The sequence below is a fragment of the Vanessa tameamea genome, chromosome 13 (genome assembly GCF_037043105.1).
Source record: "Vanessa tameamea isolate UH-Manoa-2023 chromosome 13, ilVanTame1 primary haplotype, whole genome shotgun sequence".
In the NCBI taxonomy this organism is placed as follows: domain Eukaryota; kingdom Metazoa; phylum Arthropoda; class Insecta; order Lepidoptera; family Nymphalidae; genus Vanessa; species Vanessa tameamea.
The window spans coordinates 1,909,390-1,936,552 of record NC_087321.1 but is presented as its reverse complement, the minus strand read 5'-3'; the positions used below and the strand labels follow the sequence as shown (position 1 = coordinate 1,936,552).

Below are 27,163 nucleotides of genomic sequence, written 5' to 3'. Positions count from 1 at the left end.
TCGTTGGTCTTGCGTCTGATGTCTTCGGATGTATCGTACTGCCTTTTCAAATCTGTAACTCAACTCATAGTTTATCAGAGTGAGTTATATTTATATATACAGTTGTATATAATAAATAATCGAATATTATTAAATAAAAAGCTTTTATTTAAATAGCAATGTTTGTTCGTTTGATTAGGTCTAATATTGCTGAATGCTTCTTACAGAGATTTTCATTGAATTTTTAGTTACGATTTAATGCATTTGTATGACCATGCCTGTTTTTACTTAAGATTCTTTACAAAGGAATATCTCCAGAAGAAGGAAGTCTCAACGTTCAACAGCATAGACACGATTTTTGCATATAAAGCTTGTTTATAGCGTATTGTTTTTGATATGTAATATTTTCTTTGAAGTCGGTTAAGTTAGAAATGTCTTAGAAGAGCCGCTCGATAAATAAAACACTATTTGTCATTAACAAATATTTTTTATTTAAACTTGAAAGCCATACAAAATGTACTTAATAACGTCAATATATTTAATCTGTTACGAATACATTAAAACGATTACTCATTATGCTTTTAACTTTTAATAAAAAGCTGATGTAATATTAAGAACTCAGTTACATAAAATTATATATCGAAAAACGACTGTTTATTTAAATAAATATCATTTTTTGGCAATAGAATTTGGCGTAAAATACTATGATGATGATTAAATCTGACTAGAAAGTATTATTACACTAATATCAATCGTTTAAAATAATTATTCATATCGATTTGAAAATCGATTTTCATAGCACAGTATAGTCAGTAAAGATTATGTATTGTAAATATTAATGAAATTAAAAAAAAAAACTTAAATACTAGCTTCGAATTCTATTTATAAATTTTTAGTAATCAAAATTGAAAATTGTAGCGAATGTTACTAGCAAAAAGAATCATCAAGAATCGAATAATAAATGCTTCCATATCGTTTTAAATCGTTAATTAATTTTAATTAATTACATTCTCGTTATAAATATAAATAATTTTTCGTGATTGCATAACAAAGATAATTATTTTAACTGTACTTATATACTGTATTTTTCGATTGTACTCAATATAATTACATTATCCTTGATTATTTATGTCTTCATAGACTTTGAAAGCGTAAAACGAGTCGACTAATTATACGCACACTAGTAAAGAGGTATAACGATTGGCAAGTGTCAAGCGTAGCTTTAACACACACCAAGACAGTAAAGACTCGTTTGTGTTACGATAAGTTATTTTATAGTGCGACATATAAATCTTGATATATAAATAATCAAAGAATATTATATGGATGAGTTTTTTTTTTAATTACAAAATCAACGTAAATTACTTAAGAAAATTTACAAAATACATAAAACAGCGTAAATGATGCGGGACATATGAATGAAGAGAGATGAAATATAAACAAAATAGAACGACACTGTATTATTTTTTTAATCTTACTGTCAAAAGACTTAATTTTCGCGCATTAAAAATTACACGTCATATTATTTATTTATATTATAATAATTGACATTTTTTTATGCGAGGTCAATGACGAGGTGAAGTTATGTACATTATAATATACTCAATTAATCTCTTAGTTTTTGTTCGTCAGTGTTGATTTCTTCAGGAAATCTGAAAAAAGTTAATAATAAAAATATTAATTAGAGTTTTCATTTTAGAATGTTAAAATTTAATTAATAATTTGAAAATGAATAGTCTGTCCAGGAACCATTAATTTATTCAGGGGCAGCGTGTAAACTGCACGAAAAAATAATTTATTGTAAGGCAGGTTTTTGCGTGCGGGCGTTTGTCTGATGCCGTTCGTCCTTAAAAAATCTTTTGCTTGTGGGTTTGCGCAAGCATACGGGTGAGTGGTTGAGGTGCTTACGTGCTCAACTAAACTTTAACTAACTCAAAAATGATAAGCGAGCCTTTGTTATATCAACAAAGTCTCTTTTTTTATCAAATACTTAAAAAATGTAAGTACGGATTAAATTATTAAAAAAATATAATTGTTTTAAATTTGAATAGTAACAATGTACAGCTCATTTGTTTCAATGATAAATAATTAATATTCATCGCTTCGCCAGATGAAAAATGGCTCAACTATTAAGACTTAAATTATTAGCATTACACAAATAATTTTAACATTTAAGTAGAATTCTAAATAATAGAAGACCCCCGTTCGTAACTTGTTAACATTGTTAGATCTTTAATAAGGATTTTTGTAATCGATATTGGTAGCAGTAACTGCCTGTTATTCGCGTCCCTACCGTCCGACGGATGTAACATTGTACAAGCGTCCATTATTTTCAGTGTTTCTATTTAAATTTTATTTTGAAGCAATAATATATAATAGAAAAGTCTTAAAATTTTCGGATAACAATTGAATCTTTGTATTATATGTATTTTTTTAAATACTTTTACAATTTTTAAATACATTACATTAAGAAAATAATATGTTCGTCATTGCAAAGTTATGTCGATCAGAAAAAATTACATATGTCAATAAGATCAAGCTATCTTGTACAGGGTATAATGATTAATGTCCATGATTAAGTTAATATAAGCTTTGGTAAAAATTTCATTTTTAGTATATATTTAAGTTATATATTTAAAAAGTTACGAATTTTAGAATAATTTTCGTTAAAACATACCCATCAGAGGCTTTAGTTTCGAAACTCTTAAAATAAATGCTTTTCGGTTCATGCATTTTAAATTCGGCTTCCATAGCCAACTTTCAATCTAAACTTTGTACGAGAGTGTGTAAATATATTTTAACTAAACAAAATGATGGTTTTAAATAATCCTTCATTGTTAATGTTTAATAGGTTAAAATATTTGAATTAAGAATATAATATGAATTAATTTTAGCCTTTGTTTTTTTTTTTTGTAATGGTATTATTTCATCAGCAGTAGTAGTAAGGAACAGTGTTTCAACTGCTAGGCTTAGACCTCCTCTCCTTTAGTACTTTTGTATCCTACAAATGTGACAGAATTTCCACCGATAATAATTACAGATTTCGTTACGATGATAACTAAGCAAAATAAAATATTGAAATTTGTGAGGGAGACATTCAAACTCAAATTATAAAAGATTTTACCTTTAAAAAACCTGTACACGGTGATTCTCTCGATCGCAAACGATTATGTTGCCACCTGACATAACAGCGATACCCTCCAGACCCTTGAACTCCCCATCTCCAGATCCCCAAGACCCGAAAGCCCTGAGGAAGGTTCCATCAGGATGGAAGATTTGGATCCTGTTGTTACCGGAGTCAGCGACGACGATGTAACCTTGATCGTCAACGGCAACTCCCCTGGTGATGATAAAATTCAACGTTAATATTGAAAATAAATTACACCAGACTATGAAATAGAATTTTTAATAATTGGCATGAATAATGCCACACGTTAGTTTTGCGTTCATTTAATCTTAAAATATTATAAAAGGTCGTATATACAATAGAAACTTACAGTAGATTTTTTTATTTTTATTATATCAGTTGGCTGACCAGCAAATGGGCTACCTGATTATGTAAGTGGTCACCATCATCCAAAGCCAATAGTGCTGTAGGAAATATCAAACATTCCTTTCATCGCCAATGCGCCACCAACGTTGGGAACTAAGATGTTATTTCCCTTGTGCCTGTAGTAACACTGGCTCACTGACCCTTCAAACCGGAACACAACAATACTGAGTACTGCTGTTTGCCGGTCGAATATCTGATGAATGAGTGGTACCTACCGAAACGGGCTTGCACAAAGTCCTACCACCAAGTAACGCAAAAATGAGTTATTCCTTGTTTAAATTATTTTAATATCTCTTAAAATGTAAAAAAATATTGACACATCGAAAAATCCTAAATATTTCAATGAATATTATTTTAGTACTGAACATTGAAAACTTCACCGTTTACAGTGTAGTAAAGACAACAATATTGTCGGATCGTAAAACTAAAGTTGAACTATTAAAGATACTCGGTAACTGGATCAGGTTTTGGGGTCATGCTGTCATACTATTTTCACGAAAGAAGTTGGTCAAGGTGTCCGTCATAAAATTAAAACAATGTTTGTCTCTAAGATTATTTCATATGGCATAAAAATCTACCTAATCCTCAAATCACGCTGTAGACGAATATAATTTGATTATTTATCGATTGTGATGATAATCCTTGTAATTTATAAATTTAAATATTAGATTTAAAAAAGACCACACTTAGACAAATGAATGGCTTATGCAAGCATCACAAATTTAAGAGTCTATATTTGACTATGTATTTCGTTAGAGCTTCATGTCTCTTATCATCGATAGATTTTGAAGGCAGAACCCGTTAGAAATTATCCAAACGTTAATCCAAGTTAATCCTTTAACACGACGATTCATAAAAACACTTTTGAAACGTCATGATACAGCATTGAATTAAATGTAAAGCTGGAACCGGCTAATGATGATTCTTTTTGTTTAAATGTAGACTAACATTCGTTTTGAAGTCTGTAGCAAACTTAATTTCATTTTCATTACGTTTATTTAAACAATTCTATTTTAGATTATAAAATTCTATACGCTAGTAGATATTGCCCACCTAAATATTGGTTAAAAGTTGAATGGGAAAAGTATTGGCATACCTAATTTTACTCTGACCAATTTTATTTAAAAATAATTTTAATGGTGATATACACATAAAGTTCACGCTAGCGACAGACCTACTACCAAAATAAATTAACGAAACATGAAAACTAATTTGAGATAGACTCATAGACACCAAAAAATAACTACGAACAAGTTAATATATATACCTACAATAATCAACCCACAACAAAGAACAAGATCAATTAAGCATCGTCTTCAAATTATTATAGGTAATTCGATGTAAAATTATTGGAAATCTTAAACCATTTCAAAGTTCTATAAGTAAATCACGAATTTCTCAAGACAAATTCAAATTTTCTAGTAGGTAAATTTTAAAGATCACATTGAACCATGATATCTTAGAAATTCCAACTAATCTTATGTCCATAATTAATTTATACAAGGCATTGTGAACGGTATGTAAAACAAAGGATATTAATATCGATTACTCGTTAGCAAGATACCAATCAAGGGATAGTTTACAAGGCACCTCGCAAACTATAATCCTATTACGTTCCCTTACGATCCTGTTTAAGAACTCTTCACTGGTTGTTTAATCAGACTCGTTTCTAGTGATAAGTATTTGATAGATATTTATGACATTTACCAGATCGTTATTATTCTATCGTTCGATCTTTGTATTTGGGAAATCTTATCTATCGAAATCTTATATTATATTTGAAAATGGAATTTAATTATATTGTGGTATGAAATCAGGTATACTTTATTGTAAAATCACCTTAAAAATAATAAAACAAGAGATTATATGATACTGAACGAAAAAGTTAAAAGACGATGATAATCTAAATATGATTTAATTGAGATCAACTAACCTTGGGAACTTAAATTGTCCATCTTCAGAGCCTTCTTCACCAAATGAAGAAAGAACTCTTCCATTCACATCGAAGACTTGGATCCTGTGATTATTGGAGTCAGATACCAGCACACGATTAGTGCTGGATACCGCTATGTAATGGGGATGTTCCAGCTGTCCAAGTTTGGATCCGAAACTTCCGAATTTACCCACAAACGTGCCATCGGATTGGAACACCTAGTTCAGAGAATATATTAATTTAGTAATTTAATTAAGCTAAGTGTACAATAATTTTTACTTCTTATTAGGTATTTTATAGACGTTAAAATTTTTTTTTTTTGATAGGGATTACGCTCATCTTCAAAGGCAATCTAATAAACCGCAAATATAGCCCATAAACTTTTAAGTAGGAAAAGGTTTCCTTTCCAGTAGACGGACACAATTTCATCTCCCAATTAGGATACCTTCTCTTTAAGAAATTTTCGTGAAATGTTTCAAAAATTCGGAAATAATTTTAAAAGCCTATTATAAGAGCTTGTAAATCTAAATTGTAATCAATGTTTTGTATCTACTGGTCTATTTTAGCTTTCTTTGTCAGTATTAAATCAAATCAATTTACCATACTATTTGAATTTAATAATTTCGACAAAATTTATCAGATTTACATTTTATATTACAAATACTTGAAACTAACCTGTACTCTATGGTTTTCCTTGTCACACACGTATATAAATCCGAGGGCGTCTGTGGTAATTCCCCATGGGTAGTTGAATTTTCCATCACCAGTGCCCTGGCTGCCGAAGGATCTTAGGAAGCGACCGGCTGGATCAAATACCTGATGACAAAAATTGAAATTCGTAAAAATTCGTTAAACCGATACCAAAATACAAAATAATCGTTTCAAAGTTTTCTTGTTCCAATAAAACTTTTAGAAAGTATGAATTTATCGGAAAAGGGTAAAACATTCACGCCATGTTTTTGTCTGTTGTGGTTTACAAATTTTCTTTGTGATGAAACAAATAAAATTAGATTTTGAATTTCTCAAATGTTGTGTAATACTTTTGCGGTCAGAATAATTTGCGCTAAAAGGGACTATTTTTTTTAATTAAAATCGGAAAACTTCTTCATCACAAGTATCTATACGAGCGAAGTCGCTAGTAAGCATTTCACAAATGTTACCACTATTGATACTACACATGTGACAAATAAAAAAAAAGATACAAAGAAGTATTTGTGACTCAAAAGACGCTCTTGTGTAAATACACTAATATTTAGAAATTGGGTATTGTACACAATATACTATTAACTACAAAACCAATATATAAATACTACACATATTGTAATAAATAAAAGAGAAAACAAATTTGATATAATTTTTCCAAAATATACTAATTGATACTATATCAAAATTATATTTGTGCCGTTTGTAATTGAAACAAAACCTCCTTCTTTAGTGTTAGTGACATTTTTTCCCGTCGTGTATCAATTGGCTCCGAATGATATTTTGGAACACATAACACACTGATGAGAAATTACCATATAGTTTGTGTCTCAAACATAAAGGGTTAACTTGGTATTTAAACAGAATTATTATATCGTATGATGGCCATTTTTGAGAAGGTTATAAACCAAATTATATGATTTTGAAACTCGCGCTAGTGATACCGAGAATTGATGATGAACATAAATACATTTTGTTTATATATAATATCACTTATGCAAATGACAGAATATTATATTTTTAAAAGCAATAATTAAATGTATTTACTAATAAATATAAACGTTCAATAACGGTCATTAAGAAATACAATACTTTGTCTTTTTCTCTCCTATTTCTAAATACATATGAAAGAAATAGAGCTTGCGAAGATTTATTAAAATTATGTGATGTGACAATGAAATGGTGAAAGCAAACGTAGGTAAATCTCAATGAATGAATATGTAAAAAATTAAAATTAAGTCGTTCAATTAACGCTACAACTTAGATGTAGCATCGGCAAAATTCGTAAAACCGATTACATCCGAATAAAGTGACTTCAAAATCATCAATAATTTCTTATGCGAAATTTCTTACGCAAACGTAATGATTAGCGCAAAATTGACGATGGATTTTTTTTTTAATTAGTAGATGCTACACTTAAATTGTGTCGTACGCTTAATCGCAATATATTATCGTAAAATGATTTTATTTTTTATTTCCAAATTATAACTATTCTTATAAAAGGTTCAGTTTAATTTGTAATATATTTTATGGTTACGTTTTTATTTTCATTCAAAACTTTTATCAAAATTTAATTTTCGTCAATTGATTTTGAATTATTATTTTTAGTTTGAAATATTATATTCAATTCTAGTAAAACGTATTCACCTTCTGTAATATTATTAGCTACCCATCCTAGCTTCGCTCGGGTAGAAATAGAGTCAACATAAAAAGTTTACATTATAATACCTATAATTCCATTAAAAATAAATAATTATCTTTATATTTCGGTCTATGATAAATGACAAAACTGTAATTAATTAAACCATCATCTAATCAAAATCAATACATACTTCTATCTATCTACTCTTTTAAAAATTGACAAAGATAAATTTATAAAACGTTAATAAAAAACGCATAAATTACGCATATTTTTATTTCAAATCAATGATTGAATTCGATACCATTCCTTTATGCCGAACACCGAAATTTTCTCACTTATAAATAGTGTCACGTAGGTAACTTCGTTAGTGCGTGTCTGGTTAATTAGTCGGTTTGAAAACATTTGTTATCAATCGGGAATAGCAATTAATTTCGATTACTGAATCGAATATAAAGAACCCTTTTGTAATGAATATTCTGACATGTGATCAATTTGTATGTGGTAAGGAAATTTAGTAAGCAGATCGTTATGTAAATTGTTACACTTTATGTTTTTTATGCGACGATAACACTTGTGCGAAATAGCTACAATAATGAGATACACGTGGTCGTTGCACAGGTGTGGCCGTAGCTTTTCAGACGATTTAACGTCGTGGACGCTTACGCTTCGTTTGATCTCACATTTGTGTTTGATCCTTTATCCTATACAGAAGAAAGTCTTACTAACTTTTTCTTACATTTGGTAGACATGAAACCTATTTTAAAATACGAACGATTTTCAAAATTATTAGCTGTTACCTACTTACATAAGATTGTGTTGGAGAAAGTATCCGAGTCTTTTCGGTAAAATGAAAGACTTTTGTCCAGATCGCCCAGTAGTGGCCCATTTATATTACACTCAGCTCAACTAACTGCTTCGCTTGGCGTATATAAAATAAATATATGGTTTTTTTAATTATGAAGAAGTCTTATTCCTCAATATAATCAACGAGCCGTTCAAGCGTCAATACTGCTAAGTTATTAACATCCAATAACAAAATACTTATTAAAATGATTAAAATATTTATATTTCTTAAGATTATTATAATTAACAAGAATGTTTACCATGATCCTTAGAAACGAAATGCAGTAGACGTAAGGGCTTTAACAAATTCAGAAGATACGTAGTCGTGTCGTAAATCGTAGTACGATACTATATGTGTATAGCCACTACAGGATATCGTATCACGACACGAAATTGGTCCTAAGACGACTTTAGTCTATTATTTGATACTAGTTGAAACCCCGACTTTGCTCGGGTAAAATAAACAAAACTAAACAAATGCGGTTTATACTTTATTAATGTTAATTTAAAATGTGTTCACGAAATTGTATTATTCGGAACACACTTACAGAACGCTCCCGTAAACGTCACATATGGCTGCCCATTGAATTTCGTGTCACTGAATTTTATAATATCGAATTATTTCGATTATACGAATTTGCTGATATATGTTGTCGAGAAAAAAATATGTAAAGATCTGTTCTTGTACTTATATATATTTCGATAATCTATCGTAGACCTGGACGAAATTATGAATTAATATAGATTTTATATAAAATTAAAACAAATTTTAAATGATTGTCTGTCCACATATATTTATATTCATTTATTAATATCAGTACGTATGTGTGTGTGATTGTTACGTCACATGCCTCTAGATTTATTTATAAATTTATAGACGCGTGTTTGTAAATCTTTAGAGATTACATACTTTTTATAAGTACTTTTATCATAATCGTTTAAAACAAACTGTTGAGTAAGAAAAGTATCATTGGATAAGAAAAGGTGATAATTACATTCCAGCCCAAGAGAATACTGTCGATGTTATTATTTATGATAAGCTATTTCAGGAAGGTAATATTAATTTGACCTTTATTTTGAACTTTATTATTTTCATCTGCCATGGGAATTTGATGTTGTTTTCAATTATTATTAATTAAAAAAATCATTATTTGATTGTTCTCTCGAGACAAAGTCGTTTGTAGTTAACATATACTATATATTTACGAGCCGAGATGGCCCAGTGGTTAGAACGCGTGCATGTTAACCGATGATTTCGGGTTCAAACCCAGGCAGGCACCACCGAATTTACATGTGCTTAATTTGTTTATAATTCATCTCGTGCTCGGCGGTGAAGGAAAACATCGTGAGGAAACCTGCATGTGTCTAATTTCAACGAAATTCTGCCACATGTGTATTCCACCAACCCGCATTGGAGCAGCGTGGTGGAATATGCTCCATACCTTCTCCTCAACGGGAGAGGAGGCCTTAGCCCAGCAGTGGGAAATTTACAGGCTGATTATGTTTATGTTATTATGTTATATATTTATAATTTTGACGCTAGAAATATCTATTAGGGTAACAAAATAGAAATATTAACAGTTGCGTTATAAAGTATTTATTACAATAATATGTATTTATGTGGTGGTAGGTCTTTGCGAAAGTCCTAGGTAGGTACCATTCACTCAACACATATTCTACGGCCAAACGGCCAAACGGCGATGCTTAGTATGGTCGTGTTCCTCGTTGAAAGGAGAATGAAAAAGTGTCACAACAAGCACGAGGAAAAGTCCTAGGCTAGTAGTTCATGACAATGTAAATTATGGCTAATTTGTCTAACAGTACAAATGTCTACGGGCGATGGTGACCACTTACCATGAGGTGCATTTGCCAGACTTTTAAAATTTAAGAAAAAAAAAAATTTTTTTTAATATAACGAGGAGGTGCTAATGTTCAAGACCGCTCTTCCTATATTTAAAATATATGACGGCGCGCTGATTTTTGATTAATTTTCATGATAAAAATTACGAAATTATTATTTACGATTTTTTTAATAATGTTTTAGTTTTAGTTGATTATGTGATGTTATTAAAAATATGAGCGGGTAACTCCGAATAGAGTAGTGGGTGTCGCCTCGAGGAATAGCGGCCGGCATTCGTTTGACAGCTGCCGCACGAGGTGCACACGTGCTAAACTATTGGCTCTAATCTAGTTATAATAAAGTGTTGATTGTGTACCTTTTGTGTGAAATTGTAAAACGGTGAAATAATAAGACTATACAATACGAGTGTGCCTTTTTTTATTATCAAAGTCCTGCCGTTACAACGCCCACTATGGATGGCGAAGCCCGGGACCTCAATGGGGCCCCTTTTGACGCTCCTTTATCAGAAGTGGGATTACCTGTGACGAATCAGGAACAGAATACAGGCCAGTGCAATAATATTTCACAAGTAAATGAGTGTGAACGTTGGAAAAGTCTTTTTGAAATGCAGCAACAAAACATGATGGAGTTAATTCGTGCTATACGAGAACCACGTGTATCCAGCATGATTACGTTGCCTGAGTTTAATCCTGATACTCCAGAGCACGACGCTCGCGCTTGGTGTGAGACGGTGGACATATGTTTACAAGAAAAACCTATTTCTGGCAGTGATTTGATAATCACTATGAGCAAGGCACTCAAGGGATCGGCGTCACCATGGCTAGCCCAATCTAGTTTTTCGGGAATTACATGGCCGCAATTAAAAAATCTGTTCTTGGCAAGATTTGACACTGTTGAGACTCCAGCTGCGAGTTTATGGCGATTACTGAATAGTACTCCAAAGGAAGGCGAGTGTTTGTCTGCATATGCCGGACGATTTATGAGTACTTTATTAGCGCAGTGGAAGTCTTTGTCGAAAGAGCAGATTGCGATCGCGATTACTCTAGCACATGCTTCAAAAATTGAGCCGCGATTGCAAAGAATAACATTTACTACTGAGATTGACACTCGTAATAAATTACAACAAGAGCTCATGGCTTTTAGCTTTAGAAAAAGAGGGCCTCCGCCTAATGAGAAGACTACTACGCCTGTAGAAGCGAAGAAGCCACGTATGGAGAATACGCGGCGATGCTATAATTGTGGCAAGATGGGTCACGTGTCTAGTGATTGTAGAGGCAACAGTAGTCGTGACAGTAATACTAATACGCGACTTGAGATATCAGATACAACCTCCTCCCAACAGTCGAAGGAAGCTGGCGCGCAGAAGAAGACAATCACTCCGACCTGCTTCAAGTGTGGTGAACGAGGCCACATCGCGCCGCGCTGTCCCAGTGTGGATGTTAAGGGCAGCGATGTACGGACCGAACGGCGAGTGAATGTCTGTTCCATCCAACCAGCTATGGATAAGCTCATAGATGAAACCGGTGAGATGTTTTCATTTTATTTTGACTCGGGTGCCGAATGCTCTTTGATAAAACAAGTTCTGTCAGATAGGTTTCCAGGTAAAAGACAATATAATGCAGTAACATTATTGGGTATAGGTAACGCTTGCCTTAATTGCAATATCCAAATTCTCGCTACAGTTTCAATTCAGGGTTATTCAGTGCAGATACTGTTTCACGTGGTGCCTGATTCGTGTATTTCCAACGATATAATGATTGGAAGGGATCTGCTTGCATTAGGGTTTTCAATAGAGATTTCTGAAAACAATCTTATTCTTAAAAAGAACAGGGTAGTTTCTATTTGTGACATAGGTAAAAAGGTAGACAAATTCGAGACTATAGAGTGCGACGTATCCGATCGTGAGAAAGAGCAATTAATAATCTTACTGAAAAATCATTCTAGTTATTTAGTTGAGGGTACACCCACTGGTAGGGTTAGTACTGGTCAGCTGGTCATTAAACTAATTGACCCTAATCTCACGGTTCAACGTAGACCCTATAGGTTGAGTCCAGACGAAAGACAGGAAGTACGCCGTCAAGTCAAAGAACTTTTATCAGCTGGTATCATACGCGAGAGTTCTTCCCCCTTCGCGAGTCCAATTATCCTAGTTAAGAAGAAGGACGGGAGCGATAGGCTCTGCGTAGATTATAGGGAACTGAACAGCAATACGGTGCCTGATAGATATCCTCTGCCACTTATTTTGGATCAAATACAGCGTTTAGTGGGTGCAAACTATTTTACTTCTTTAGATATGGCTAGCGGCTACCATCAAATTCCTGTCCAAGAAAATTCCATAGAACGTACCGCGTTTGTTACACCGGATGGCCAGTTTGAGTATCTGTCAATGCCTTTTGGGCTTCGCAATGCACCTTCAGTGTATCAACGTGCCATTAATAAAGCCCTTGGGGCATTAACTGAGTCATTTGCTGTAGTATACATTGATGACGTCATCATTCCATCACGAACAGTAGGCGAGGGCATCGAACGATTACAGCTAGTTCTTAAAGCGTTAACTGATTCTGGATTTTCGCTAAATATAAAAAAATGTAGTTTTCTTAAAACCAGGGTTGAATTTTTGGGTTATGAGGTGTCGGCCGGTGAAATAAGACCAAATCCTCGTAAAATTCGAGCCCTTACTGAGCTACCACCACCTCAAAATGTCACTCAACTTCGACAATTCATTGGTTTAGCTTCCTACTTTAGGCAATTCGTACCTGGGTTCTCTCAAAAGGCAGCTCCTCTTTATGGGCTTACCTCGGGAAAAGGTAAAATCAATTGGAATCCCCAACTCGAGAAGGTTCGTCAGGATATAATAGACATTTTGACTGATAAACCTGTATTGATGATCTTTGATCCTAAACTCCCAACGGAGCTACATACAGATGCCAGCGCTGAAGGCTATGGTGCAATACTTATGCAGCGAGTTGATGGCAAGCTGCATGTAGTCGAATACTACAGTCGCCGAACCTCCAGCGCTGAATCAAAATACCACTCATACGAGCTGGAAACGCTTGCAGTGGTGAACGCTGTCAAGCATTTCCGTCACTATTTGCAGGGTAGAAGGTTTATTGTTGTTACTGATTGCAATGCTGTCAAGGCTTCTAAGTCGAAGGTTGACCTTACACCTCGTGTTCATAGATGGTGGTGTTTCCTGCAAGCGTTTGACTTTGATGTCGAATATAGACTGGGGAAACAAATGAGTCACGTAGATTTCTTTTCCCGTAACCCGTTGCCAAACACAGTGCGTTCAGCCGTCAAAGCTGAACAAAAACGTATCCATTTGACTGTGATTTCAGACCATTGGTTACAGGCTGAACAACAAAAGGATAATGAAATTAATTCTATAATGACAAAACTTCAAGCAAATGAGCTTAGTAGTGATATCGCTAAAACGTACGAAATTAGGCGCGGTCTTCTTTATCGCAAAATTGACAGGAATAACAAGAGCTATTGGTTGCCAATAGTGCCTAGGGAATTTCAGTGGGCTATAATTAATCATGTTCACGAAAATATCATGCACCTAGGGTGGGAGAAAACATTGGAAAAGGCCTATTGCCACTATTGGTTCCCAAATATGAACAAGTACGTACGAAAATTTGTAGAAAACTGTATAACTTGCAGAATTGCAAAGTCTAACTCGGGAAAAGTTCAAGCTGAACTACATCCAATCCCTAAAACTCCAATCCCATGGCATACCATTCACATGGATGCCACGGGTAAATTAAGCGGTAAGAAAGACGCAAAAGAGTATGTTTTTGTATCAGTAGATGCTTTTACCAAGTACGTGATATTACATCATACACGCAACATAGACGCAAACAGTGCCATTTCGGCATTAAAATACAATGTCTCCTTGTTTGGTGCTCCTACACGCGTCATAGCTGATCAGGGTCGATGCTTTGCTGGAAAAGAGTTTAGGGACTTTTGCAATACACATAACATTAACCTACATCTTATAGCTACCGCCACAAGCCGCGCAAACGGGCAGGTAGAGCGAGTCATGTCCACATTAAAGAATATGTTAACTGCTGTTGAGGTAGATAATAATAAGTCATGGCAAGATGCGTTGCCTGAAATTCAGCTGGCCATTAACTGTACTATAAATAGGGTTACAAAGGCAAGTCCTTTGGAATTGTTAATAGGAAAGGTTGCTAGGCCCCTAAATTTAATGTCATTAGAAACCGATGACATAGAAATAGATTTAAATCATATTAGAGAGCAATCGGCACAAGCAATAGAAATTAACGCTTCCTCGGAGAAAGTAAGGTTTGATAAAAGTAAAGCTATTTTAAAAAAATTTTAAGTAGGTGATTATGTGCTTCTTGAAAATCACGAGCGTAACCAAACCAAGCTTGACCCAAAATTTAAAGGCCCCTATAAGGTAGTTGAGCTGTTGGATGGTGACCGGTATTTACTGCGGGCCCTTAACTCTAATAGGACGTATAAGTATGCGCACGATCGTGTGCGTGCAATGCCTGAATGTTATGTTCCATTAGAGTTAAGTGGCGGACTAGAAATCCCAACCAACCAAATTGAGACAGAATGTGCCGATGACGGCCATAGTAAGTAATTACATTTTCTTTCAATTGTAGTTTTGATCTATGTGACATTGACTAGCCTGTGTGGCAAAGACTAGCCTGTGTGGCAACGACTAGCCTGTGTGGCAACGACTAGCCTGTGTGGCAACGACTAGCCTGTGTGGCAACGACTAGCCTGTGTGGCAACGACTAGCCTGTGTGGCAACGACTAGCCTGTGTGGCAGCAAATGGCCTGTGTGGCATTGAATAACGTATGAGACATTTGTAGGTCCCTATGCTATGTGTACTTTTTATTTAATTTACGAAAGATTTTGTTGTATCTGGACGCAAATATTTGTAATCACTGTGAGTTGTTGTATAAGATTAACAAAGGAAGTTACTTGAAGAGTCAGGGTGACCGAACGGAGTGTGCTATAAAAAAATAATAATAAAAAAACAAAACAAAACTATGTCTTTGGCTTACAGATGGGACACACGAGGACGTGTGATAATGCAGGACGGCCGTGACGGCGCGCTGATTTTTGATTAATTTTCATGATAAAAATTACGAAATTATTATTTACGATTTTTTTAATAATGTTTTAGTTTTAGTTGATTATGTGATGTTATTAAAAATATGAGCGGGTAACTCCGAATAGAGTAGTGGGTGTCGCCTCGAGGAATAGCGGCCGGCATTCGTTTGACAGCTGCCGCACGAGGTGCACACGTGCTAAACTATTGGCTCTAATCTAGTTATAATAAAGTGTTGATTGTGTACCTTTTGTGTGAAATTGTAAAACGGTGAAATAATAAGACTATACAATACGAGTGTGCCTTTTTTTATTATCAAAGTCCTGCCGTTACAACGCCCACTATGGATGGCGAAGCCCGGGACCTCAATGGGGCCCCTTTTGACGCTCCTTTATATATATTATTCATTTATATTTGTTTATCTACTCTTAGTTTTACACTCTAGATGTACCTAGACTAATATCTGCAAAATTATATATGTATGTGTATTTATAGTATTCTAATAACATTTTCAAAGTCTACACGTATAAACCATAGCTCCGTATTTCGGTAAGTGTTAATATAACTGTCAACAAGTTCACGCATAAAGTTTTGACATTGCATATGACAGTTTGACAGCTCCTCAAAGTTTCATACATGGGTAGTTCATGAACAGGAAAAATAAACTCCTTCACTAAACATCCAATTATATATTAAAATATGTAATGGCGAAGTTAAATTTTGATGTTGCAGATTGAATATCTTCACATACTAGATTTACTTTTAAACAAATTTGACTAGATCTGTAAAATTGGCTCTATGTGTTCACGGAAAACCAATGAATAAAGAATTGTTTTTACATGATACATACATCAAAGTGGCCCTGTACCCCTAAACTAGGAGACCCCGTATCTTAAGGGCCAATAACTTCCCAATCAGTGCTTACATTTGTTAGATTAATTATTAAGTTTAAATTTTATGTTTAAATATATTAAGGGAATATTAAGAAAAGGAGAAAAAAATACAAAAATATGTCGAGCAAATTTGGTAAGGAATTTCTGTATTATTTGTAATAAAATATGTGTGTGTGTGTGTGTGTGTGTGTGTGTGAATGTGTGTGTATGTTTATTACGTGTGTAATAAATGCATTACTTAGATATTGCTGGATGAATTATAAACGGTATAGTAATAGCTTATACCATTATATTCTGCAGTATATTTATGGGTATTTCCTATTATTATTAACATATAGGTATAGTATATTATTTAATTTACCTGTATGCGATGGTTATATCGATCAGCGATGATGTACTGCCCGATTCGGTTTACGGCTACGCCTGCGAGACAGTCGAATTCACCCTCTCCGCTACCGTATTGACCGAATTCTTTCACGAATATTCCGTTAGAATCGAACACCTGGATAAAAAAAAAACGTATTTATTAAAATAGTTTGTGTATATTGGTTACGTAAGCAACAGTGTTCTAAGAAACTCGGTTTGATATGATCTGGAGTTCAATAATTCCTGATGATTAAAATAATATAATATCATAAAGCCATTAAATCATTTAACAATAATTTTCACATCTCGTTAGCTTAATTCAACTACGATTTTCAATCAAAAATAATGGTCCTTCAAATAGTAAATTTTAGCAAAGTTGCGTCCAATCATATGCTTATTGCTTTGCTAGAGCATAAAACGTTTGGCAAATGCAAATTTGAATTTATGATAATGTTTCGAATTCTACTATTTTGCCAACACGTGTTTACAGCAGAGTAGTCTATTTCCGTAATTTTATAGGAAGGTAAATATTGCAACAGACTTCATTGCTAAAATGAAAGTCGACATATTGACTATGCGAGTAATTACAGGAACGAAATTCCTAGTATAAAATGGTGGGAACGATTAATAATTATACTTTTTTTTTAATTGTACTGTACCTGTACTCTATGGTTGGATGAATCAGCCACGACCATTATATTGTCGGGACCAACAGCGATGCCACGAGGCCAAGTAAAATAACCGGGTTCGCTCCCCCGGCTCCCCACACTGAATTGTAAACGGCGTTTCTGCAGATACTGGCTCCTAGGGGAGGAACCTGCTGCTGCGAAACCTGTGACAAATGATCAAGTTGAAATAAAGTTCAAATCAGTCTGGCAAACCAAGAACCAGAAGCCGCAAACCTATTTACACGCCACTCGTTATTCTAACCTGCTACCGCTGCTGTAGCCGCCGTAGGGGAGATGGGGGAGCCTGCCGCGTTTTTTGAATCGTCATCAGAACTGGCAAGCTCGTTAGCTGAGCGTAAGGGCAACCCGAGAGACAAGCGACGGGATGCGCTCGAAGATGTACTGCCCGAATCGCGATCTTTACCACGCGAGCCATACTTGTTTTTCAAGTATCTCGCCCAAGAACTTAAGGCCGCTCCGTCCTTTTCGCCGGTTACCGGACGTTCAGGAGAGCTTTCTCTCGATTTGAGCGCATGAGAAGATCGGCTTCGAGACAGCTCCGAACCACCGGTACCGGAGCCGTATCGAGCCGCTAGATAAGCTGAAGGGGATGCGGTAGTAGGGGAAACAGGTTCGTCTTGGTCATCATCGTCACCCGCACCGAAACCTGTGTGACTGCTCTTGCTTCTTGCAAGGCGATTACGTCGTTCTTTTAGAGCAAGATATCTTGACCGAGCAGTAGGATATTTTGAATCGTCATCCAAAGAGGATGTCATTTCGTCATCCTTTGGTTTACTACCATAGCGACTGTAAGATGAACCACTGGCACCATATCGAGGAGCAGGCTCCTCTTCTGTTTGGGAGGTTTGTCGCGTACGGTAACGTGACTGAGTCGGAGTATCTTTATTTTTGTTATCATTTGCGTCATTTCGAGCATTATTACTTCTTGCTAGGAGCGGCCCTATATCACTGCGAGCCATCGCCTGACTCTCGGGCTTCCTTTGTGGAGCAGGCTCCTCTTCACTCTCCTCTGACGAATCAGTTTCCTCTTCGGAGCTCGTGTCGGAGTCTTCATGGGCCGGCTCGGCGGGCGCCGGGGCAGGTGTCGGTCGTTGGGATCCAATAAAACGACTTTGCACCCGTTGTGCGCCGCCAGTTGTTCCATTTGTCGTCACCGGTGTTGGTCTTTCATTGCCTGCGGACAAAAAACGTGTGGTCGGTTTTGGTGGCAGCCCATCATTGCTATATTTTGCTTTCAATTCTGCGATCGATAGTATCGCACCTGTGTGTTTTACCGCCGAGCCGGAACTTTCTGTCGATGCACTAGATTCAGTGCTAGGCGCACGGGCTGCTGGACGGTGTACTGAAGATGTATCGGATGCTGACGGCCTTCTTACAGCGGTGGGTTTTGGTGTTGGAGCTGTATTCTTGCGCTGATTTCTTTGCAGGGATCCAACAGATTCATCGGATTCTCCATCACTGGATGCCTGAGAAATATACTGAAATTCGGTATTGACACCAAAAACGTAGTCTAGTCTGATTTATTTTGTCGTTTTGTTTGTGTTTACGTGTAAATGAATTGTCATGGAGTGTTTTAGTGGAATGCCCTAGTTAGTTGTCGCGTTTTCCGTGTTAGTATCGATGATTAAATTGCTACTTAATTTCTTGTTTTAATCACTCCCTCTCATCTTCCCAACTCACCTCACGGGCTGGAGTTGGTGGTTTATGACTAATTGAGCTCCTTTCTTCTTCAACGGGTCTTTGAGGAGTACGATCAGGTTCTTGAGATGAAGCTGCACCCTTGTTTTGTCTTTTAAGACGGGATATTTCGTCATCTTCACTCTGCTGTCTAGCTGGTGGAGGTGGACGGCTTCGAGGTTGAGGTGTTGGTTGTACTGGTTTTGGTGGTGGGGGAGGTTCCTTTTTTTCCTTTTTTTTACCGCTATCTACATCTAATATTCTTTGCATTACCCGAGGACAATCACTCAGTCTAAATATACCACTAAGTGGACCACGAGTTGCATCTTCGGTATCAGTGACCTTTTCCTTTTCTTTTTCTTTTTGTTCAGCTTTCACTGCACGAGTTGATGTTTCAGTATCAGAATCATTATCTGTTTGATGACTTCTTACGAAACGAGAACGAAATCTTCGAGATGGTCTGTGTTCAGATTCGTAGCCACTGTAGTCATCTGTCACTCCATAATCTCTTGTGTGCTTTTCTGGAGGTGGAGGACGACGTTCACCAAACTTACGCCCTCCCAAAATCGGTTCATCATTCTCTGTGTATCCTTTAGCTTCTTCTTGCTGCCGAAATTGTGATGCTAAGCGATGATCACTCTTTGATCTTGTTAAACCTTGACTTTGTTGTAATCCAGTAGAGTACGCATTTGAATGTGTGATATTAAGTTCACCATAACTAGCAACATGCATTACAAGCTGATTTGGATCATGAGTCATTACAAATCGTATCCTGCGATTATAATCACCAGCTTCATAATCAAAGTTTCTGAGAAACTCCACTGTTTTTAAGAATATTTCTTTGGTATCGACTAATTCTGTGTCTTCCCATTCAACATCATCATTCATATATTTATCAGCGAGATCACAATTGCTTTGAATATTGCTTAATTCTAACTCTAAATTATCTTTAAGATGAGTCAAGTTTCTAAGTTCAGTAGCTAAATAACGATCAACTTCATTTCGTAAGAAATCAGTTCGGTCTTTTAGAGCTTTCGCAAGTCTCTTGTGTATTTCATCTACTTCCCCAGCAACTGCACCACAGTTTGTTTGCAAATTCGCTGTGTTTCGTTCTACTACAGCTAAAATATCTTGAAGCCTATTTACACCTCGACGTATTTGATTATTAATTCTTGCAATTTCTCTGCGAAGGACTTCCATATGAGCAGACTTGCAATCTTCGCAGACTTTTTTATCGCAGTGAGCGCAAGGTGCACAGTATGCTTTTTCTGAGCAAACATTACACCTCTCCATAACTTGCCCAGCCGTGGGATCCGGAAGTTCCCCAGCGATTTGGGCATGCAGCTCCAAAAATCTCTGCAAGGTGACATTTGTGGGGAATCCTTGTACCCCTTGATAAGGGATACGATGTTCTGCACGACATTCTGGACATTTAACCTGTAAAATAATAAAAATAGGTCTTAAGTGGCTGAAAAAAATTGTTATCTATTTTTTACTTCGCATTTATATTTTTTCGTTAAAAAATCTGGATGTAATGTTTTTATGAAAGGTTAGCAATTTTTGGTACCTGTCGCCGGACATAGTCGACAAGGCCGTCCATACAGGGTTCCATACAGAAACTGTGCTGACATGGTAGCAGCTTTGGGTTTCTGTACCGGTCCAAGCAAACACAGCACGTCAGCAGTGATTCAAACTGCTCCATTTTTGCTTAACCCCTCACTATATATCTGTAATAGATGAAGTTAAATTTTTTACAACAATATTTTTTTTTTTAAATACTTTTTCGAATTTTTGAATAGAAAAGTTTCGTTTTAGATTCACATTTCTTAACATAATTTAAGAAACATAATAAATAAAATAAAAAAGTAGCCCGCAGATGTGACATTGTTGGGCTAAGGCCTCCTCTACTTGAAGAGAACGTTAGGAGATGATTACACCAGGCTGCTCCTATGCAGGTTAGTGATTTGCTAATAAAATATTATTCTAACTACAACTTTGCTCATTATTACTTTCTGATATTTTTCTAAAGTGCATTTGATAGAAAACGTAAGTAGGTCAGTAGACACTTTAATAAGATTCGAAACATCTATACCGATCAAAGAATTCTTCATTGACTTTCTTATTTCATCTTGAAACTCGTACGATATTTATACAGTAATAAGAATCATCAACAAACATTCACTATGTTATTTTAGCTCTTTCGATCGAATTTAAAATTTCAAACTTAATTTAGCTTGCAATTTTTCTAAGCTCATGCTTTAATTTATCAAACCTTATTATATATTTACATAATATATTCCATCACAAGTTTTATAACAAACAGTGAAATACCAAGTCTAATTTTGGCGTTTGCGCGATATTCGAAGATCCGGCACCATTTAAAAATAGCAAACGTCTGGCGTTTCACACGGCTCCCATTTATATGTTAGTTGCAATACTCGATTCAATTTGTGTGGGTAGTTCTTTTGATAACGAAATTCTACGTATTAAGTGAAATATTTTCTGTATTCTTACGCGTAGTTGTTGATTTATAAGCAAAGCGTGTTTTGATTCGAACGTAATGTGTAAATTTAGATTTTTCGTCAATGAACGTTTGTGAAGATTTGAAATATTAGAATTTCTGGCAAATATATTATGTGCTATCTGATTTATGATAATCACATTATTCATTATGTTTCAACGAATATGGAGCTGAAATAATTAATTTAAATGCTAATTTTTAGCATTCTCTTTCAATTTCGCTATATTTTTGGGCTTTGTGTAATTGCAGCGTATATAATTTATATAAATGTGAATCCTCTATAATAACAATTTTCTATTAATTGTTATAATATATACTCAATTAAATGTTTTATCTCACAAAAATATATAAACGGTGGTTAAATTGAATTGTCCAATACTGAAAAAAATTACATGTTTCCGTAAATATTTATGAAGCATGACAGATCTATGATATAATGACCTCATTGGGATACGTCATTTGGCTCAAATTTTAATGAGTCACTACTTACGTAAATGAAAGGAAAATTAGGCGTATGCATGCTATGAAAAGAAAAGTCACATTTGGACTAATTATATTACATTGTCTAAAAAAATATATGTACTACTCAAAATAAGAAAAAAGGTTCATTGATTGCATCGATTCAGACTGAAGTTAATACGTCACAGGCATTTCACACTTCCATAACAGTGAGCAGGGGGTTGAACAAGTGGATAAATACTCGCTTCAATCGTGTCATGAAGATATTCTTGGGAATATATTATATGTGCGTGAGGAGCAATGGAACTGAGCTGAAGAAAAACGTGATACGATAACTAACACGTGTAGTCATTTTTATAATGACCCTTACAAATTGATGACCTTGGACTCTCGCGTTCAATGGGTTTCATGTGATAAAGACGAAAATTTAACTGATATAGAAATGTTGTCATATATTATTGTGTATTGATAAAGTTTTATTTTGAGTATGAGAAGATTTGAGTTTAGACAGAGTACAGGATGTCATTGAATTAAATTCGGACAACGTATTGAAAGTAAAACTAAACCTCTTCGAAGTCTTCACGCGTCGAATGAAATTCTGCCCCATGTATTTCCTCTGATAGAAAATCCAAATCCTTTCGTAAGAGGAGAGGAGGCCTTGCCCAGATTATTCAGTTTGGTAACGGTATTTTTCTTTGAACTGTGTTCTATGAATAAATGTTTGAAAATATTGTCTATTAATATTACAAATATTGCTCATATATTAAGGATTAATTTGTATTCAGTCATAAGAATGGTGAAAACCCAACAAGAGATTCTGAAATCAAAGCAAATAAAATATTATCAACGCAAAAAAATAACAAATCGTATTTATGTCATATTGCGGAAATATACAGGACCCTCGGTATTTGATTTATACTCGATCTTGACCGATTTTATAATTAGATTACTACGGATTGGCTACGTATCTCCTGTTTATTATCCGAACACACGCGTCAGGGTTATTTTCAACGAGGTTGGCAGAATTTTTAATAGCTTTCTTCGTATTTGGCCAACTGTAACGGAAGACGTTTTATTTTTTTTTTAAATTACGCCTATAACTTAGGCAGAATACATAAGATCCTTTTGTTACATTTATTTTCGATAAGATAAAAAAAATTGAATAGAATAAAAATAAAAAATATGTTACCTTTTTTGTAATGCCACCAATAGTGCTTAAAATAAACATAAAATTTTAAAAATGTAATTTAAGTTGTAAGTTTAAAATACAAAAGAACGCAACATTATTTACAAGAAAATGTCAAACGAAAACGCCAATACAGATAAAAAATACCGTGACACAGACATACGAGAATTTAAATAAAACAAACTCATGTGTAATAGTGTCTTAGAGTGTATTATTCATGATATGTTATTACTTTTTACATTATTCAACAGTGAAAAAATATTCTGCGCTGAATTCAGACCGTGTCTGTAAATTCTATACAGAATACCTGCCGTATTTACGTAAGGCGTTCAGACAAATTTGTTTTCTTCAAGGATCACGAATATCTATGTCTACATTATACAGTTAATTCTAACACAAAAATACAAATTTCTCTCGGTGTTTTTATTATACGAATACTCCGAACATCTTAACATTTTTATAACTTTTGAGGTTTTATTGCTTGAAGTTTAGAAATTTACTTTATTTCGTAGTAGGGTTTTGTACTCATGACATATTCTACCTTAAAACAGCAATACTTAGTATTATTTTGTTCCAGTTTGTAAGGTGAGCGAGCCAGTATAATTAAAGGCATACGGGATATAACATTTTAATGTTATGGTTGGCATCGTATTGGCGATGTAAGGTATGCGTATATAGCTCATATACGAGTGTAAGTATTTTCAGTTCAGCGTAGGACTCAAAATACTTAAATATCAATAAGATTACTAAAGACAGTTCTAATAATATCGGTAAGCGTTCAAGAAACCGAAAATTGATTTTATTGCAATCTTTTTTTGCGTATTTACATGCGTTTATCATTTTTCCGCGTGACCAAACTGTAACCCTTTAGCTGAGTCATTGTTACTATGCTGACTTTTATATGATTTAGATAAGTGAAAAGGAAAATGGACTTCACCGCACATATAAATTGACGTCCTAAATATTAACCAATATCAAGACCACCAAGTAAAACTGGTTCAGTATTCATGTAACAAGATGAAAACAAAAAAAAAACAATTGAACGTCTTCCAATCTTGCCCACGTAGACTATTTAAAATTGATATCAATGCTTGCCGTATTACTATTATAAAATCGAATGTCTTAAATAAATATATATATATACATACCAAGAGAATGATGGTAAAAGTTCGAATCCCAAAGTTTTATGGACATTTACCATTCATAATTGCTAAATCTTAGGTTTTACCGGAAAATCTTAAGATTTACCGTAGTTCGAGCTTTTACAGTAACATATACATTATATATAAAGTATATTATTTTATCAATTCTACTATTACAAACGAACGTTCAAAAGTTTAATCGACAAAAAATTTCGATGTATTTTTATTATTAAAAATAAAAACAAATGAACCCGCTAATCATATTCTCCAAAAGTCATTCTAAGCAAATTATTGATATTACAATATCAAGCATTTTTGTATATTACTGCCGTCGTTGCCATTAAACCGATTGCGAAATGAGTTGGCAATTTTTCTTAATCTGTTGTGTATTTGAGATTAAGGTAAATCATATTAAATTTCTTGTAGAGTTTTTATCTTTTATATATTTTATATTTCTCATTAGTGGTTCGATGTCTGTAATTTAATTACGTATAAACCCTCATATTGTAATTAATAGTAAATGATTGTATATCTCTATAGATTTTTATGAAACATGTATGCGACCTGTTAACCTACTAAACGCATAGACGATTCTATCATGCATAGACAAAACTATATTTTTTTATGAACTTATTTTATGGAAATAATCTGTGCTCTAATGCACAGATTATATCACCAATATCACTTATTGTTTCTTGAATGTATAACCGGATGTATAATTGTCATAAATATTACTTGTTTAAATTCACGCCAAGCGAAAGTGAAGCTGGTGGATAATAGCTAGTAAATAAATAAAGACGCTATATATTTCGAACTCGACGAATGACAACAATTATATTAAGTGTACTAAATCAGCGAAAAACTCGCGGATAAGACGGTACAATATAAACATAAAATTGTAAAATTTGGAGAATAAAACGATAAAATGCTTATGTATTGCAGTAACTCCAAATTTCTCTATTCAAAAATAACATATTTCATACTGTACACATAGCTGAATGAACAATATTTAAATATATTTTGGATACTTTGGTTTCCATCCGTTGCATAAGATTTAATTGATTTAAAAAACAAACATAAATAGAACTCGCGTGTCATGTCACAGTTCAATTTTAAATTTAGAAAGTCAAAGAAATTTCTGGACCCTTAGTAACGAGTATTGAATACCAGTGCATGGCGCAATTGTAAAACAATGGAAAACGTTTTGTTCTGATTTTAGATGCAGAAACACAAGGAAGACCGGCTTGTTTCAGTCGGTGACGTCACGGCGGAACAAAGACATGAATTAATGAATAAAATACGTCACAGTCTGAAGGACGTTTTTTTGCTACAAAATTTTTCCATGACACTACATTTATATATGAAATTTTATTGGAGATTCAAGGAATTTGCATCTCAGAGAGCTGCTTGGTAAGAGGGACATCGACATGAGCAAAGCTCTTAAATATATGATGACGGGGTATTTTGACCAAAACTACGTTCGTACGGGATTGAATTTGACGGTATTTCGAATCATACCTCTGTCAAAAATAGCTTGCTTATTGCAGTCCAATAATTTTAGTTTCGTTAAAACCAAATAATACTTACGTTAAATACAAATATATTAATTATTATAGCCCAGTCATTATATTATGATCTGTCACGGAAATGATAAAAGTTTAAAATATTACCGGAAATGATGCTTAAATATAGTAAGAGGGCTGGTTCCTATTTTCAACATATCTTTAGAATAAAATTAATAAGGCATGCGAAAACGAAAAACAAAATTATAAAATGTAAAAATGTCTTATGTAGACACACTTCCAATATAACCAATGAATATTTTTAAATCAAATTAAAATATTATTAAAGTGTCGTGTAATGAAGTAAAGAAAATAAACGATTAATCTAGTTTTAGATTAGATTAAAGTTATTAGTATACAAGAAAAATGGGGTGATGATTTGTGATATACAAAGCTAGAGAAATGTAACATTGTCTTACGTCACAGCTGTGTGTATGTTACAATATAACTAAATCGGTCAAGCACAAGCTTATGATAACATGCAGGTTATGATCCCGAATATATGATTGAAATACTTTTTCTTTGAAAACAGTCTTGATAATACAATTCCAAGTAGGCTCTTAGCCTATTGTCATTTATCAATCAAAAATATACACTGGTATTTATAATTTTTTTAACCATTGCTATCTTTGCACATGTTGGTTGTTATTTTAAACACAAAGCGCAATACTTACAGCATCTATTGCCACATTAGATAAAAAATAAAACACTTGAAAATAAATCCAATTCACAAGCGGGTAAAAAACAGGTATTTTAGCACTGGCAGTTATTTACTTGTCATTGTCGGTACGGTGACATTTGAAAATGGAACGGGACTAGAAATATCACAGGCGGTGGTGTTCACGATCTTTGCTTTACTGAAGGCAACTCGACACCGGAGCGCAGGATTTTATTTTTGGAGCCGGTGCGCTTGCGCATATGGAACCGTCACATTTACTTTTGGACGGGAAAAGGTCATTGGACACGCGATTGTTTTCGATAATACACATTGTTTCTTAGTACATTCAATGTCGAAGAGATTTTTTCGGTAAATAGGTCATACCTAGACACATCGTTAATATTCGT

At 34.3% G+C, this 27,163-nt stretch overlaps 1 protein-coding gene across 6 annotated transcripts in view; it reads right to left on the bottom strand.

Annotated features, from left to right (window-relative positions):
- Window positions 1-446: 446 nt before the first annotated feature.
- Window positions 447-27,163, bottom strand: part of Tn (thin) — a 115,446-nt gene continuing 88,729 nt past the window's right edge. For 2 of the 6 annotated variants that reach the window (XM_026636398.2, XM_064216753.1), the window contains 9 exons: window positions 20,796-20,955; window positions 19,232-20,665; window positions 17,793-19,017; window positions 17,522-17,694; window positions 16,858-16,998; window positions 6,141-6,281; window positions 5,466-5,683; window positions 3,104-3,319; window positions 447-1,631 (listed from right to left, as the gene is read on the bottom strand). In XM_026636398.2, coding sequence (XP_026492183.2) covers window positions 3,106-3,319; window positions 5,466-5,683; window positions 6,141-6,281; window positions 16,858-16,998; window positions 17,522-17,694; window positions 17,793-19,017; window positions 19,232-20,665; window positions 20,796-20,930 — 3,681 coding nt within the window. In that variant the 5' untranslated portion in view covers window positions 20,931-20,955 and the 3' untranslated portion in view covers window positions 447-1,631; window positions 3,104-3,105. Of the gene's footprint in view, window positions 1,632-3,103; window positions 3,320-5,465; window positions 5,684-6,140; window positions 6,282-16,857; window positions 16,999-17,521; window positions 17,695-17,792; window positions 19,018-19,231; window positions 20,666-20,795; window positions 20,958-26,772; window positions 26,982-27,163 lie in introns of those variants that run through there. The other 4 variants (XM_064216754.1, XM_026636400.2, XM_026636401.2 and 1 more) reach the window with 4 other exon arrangements.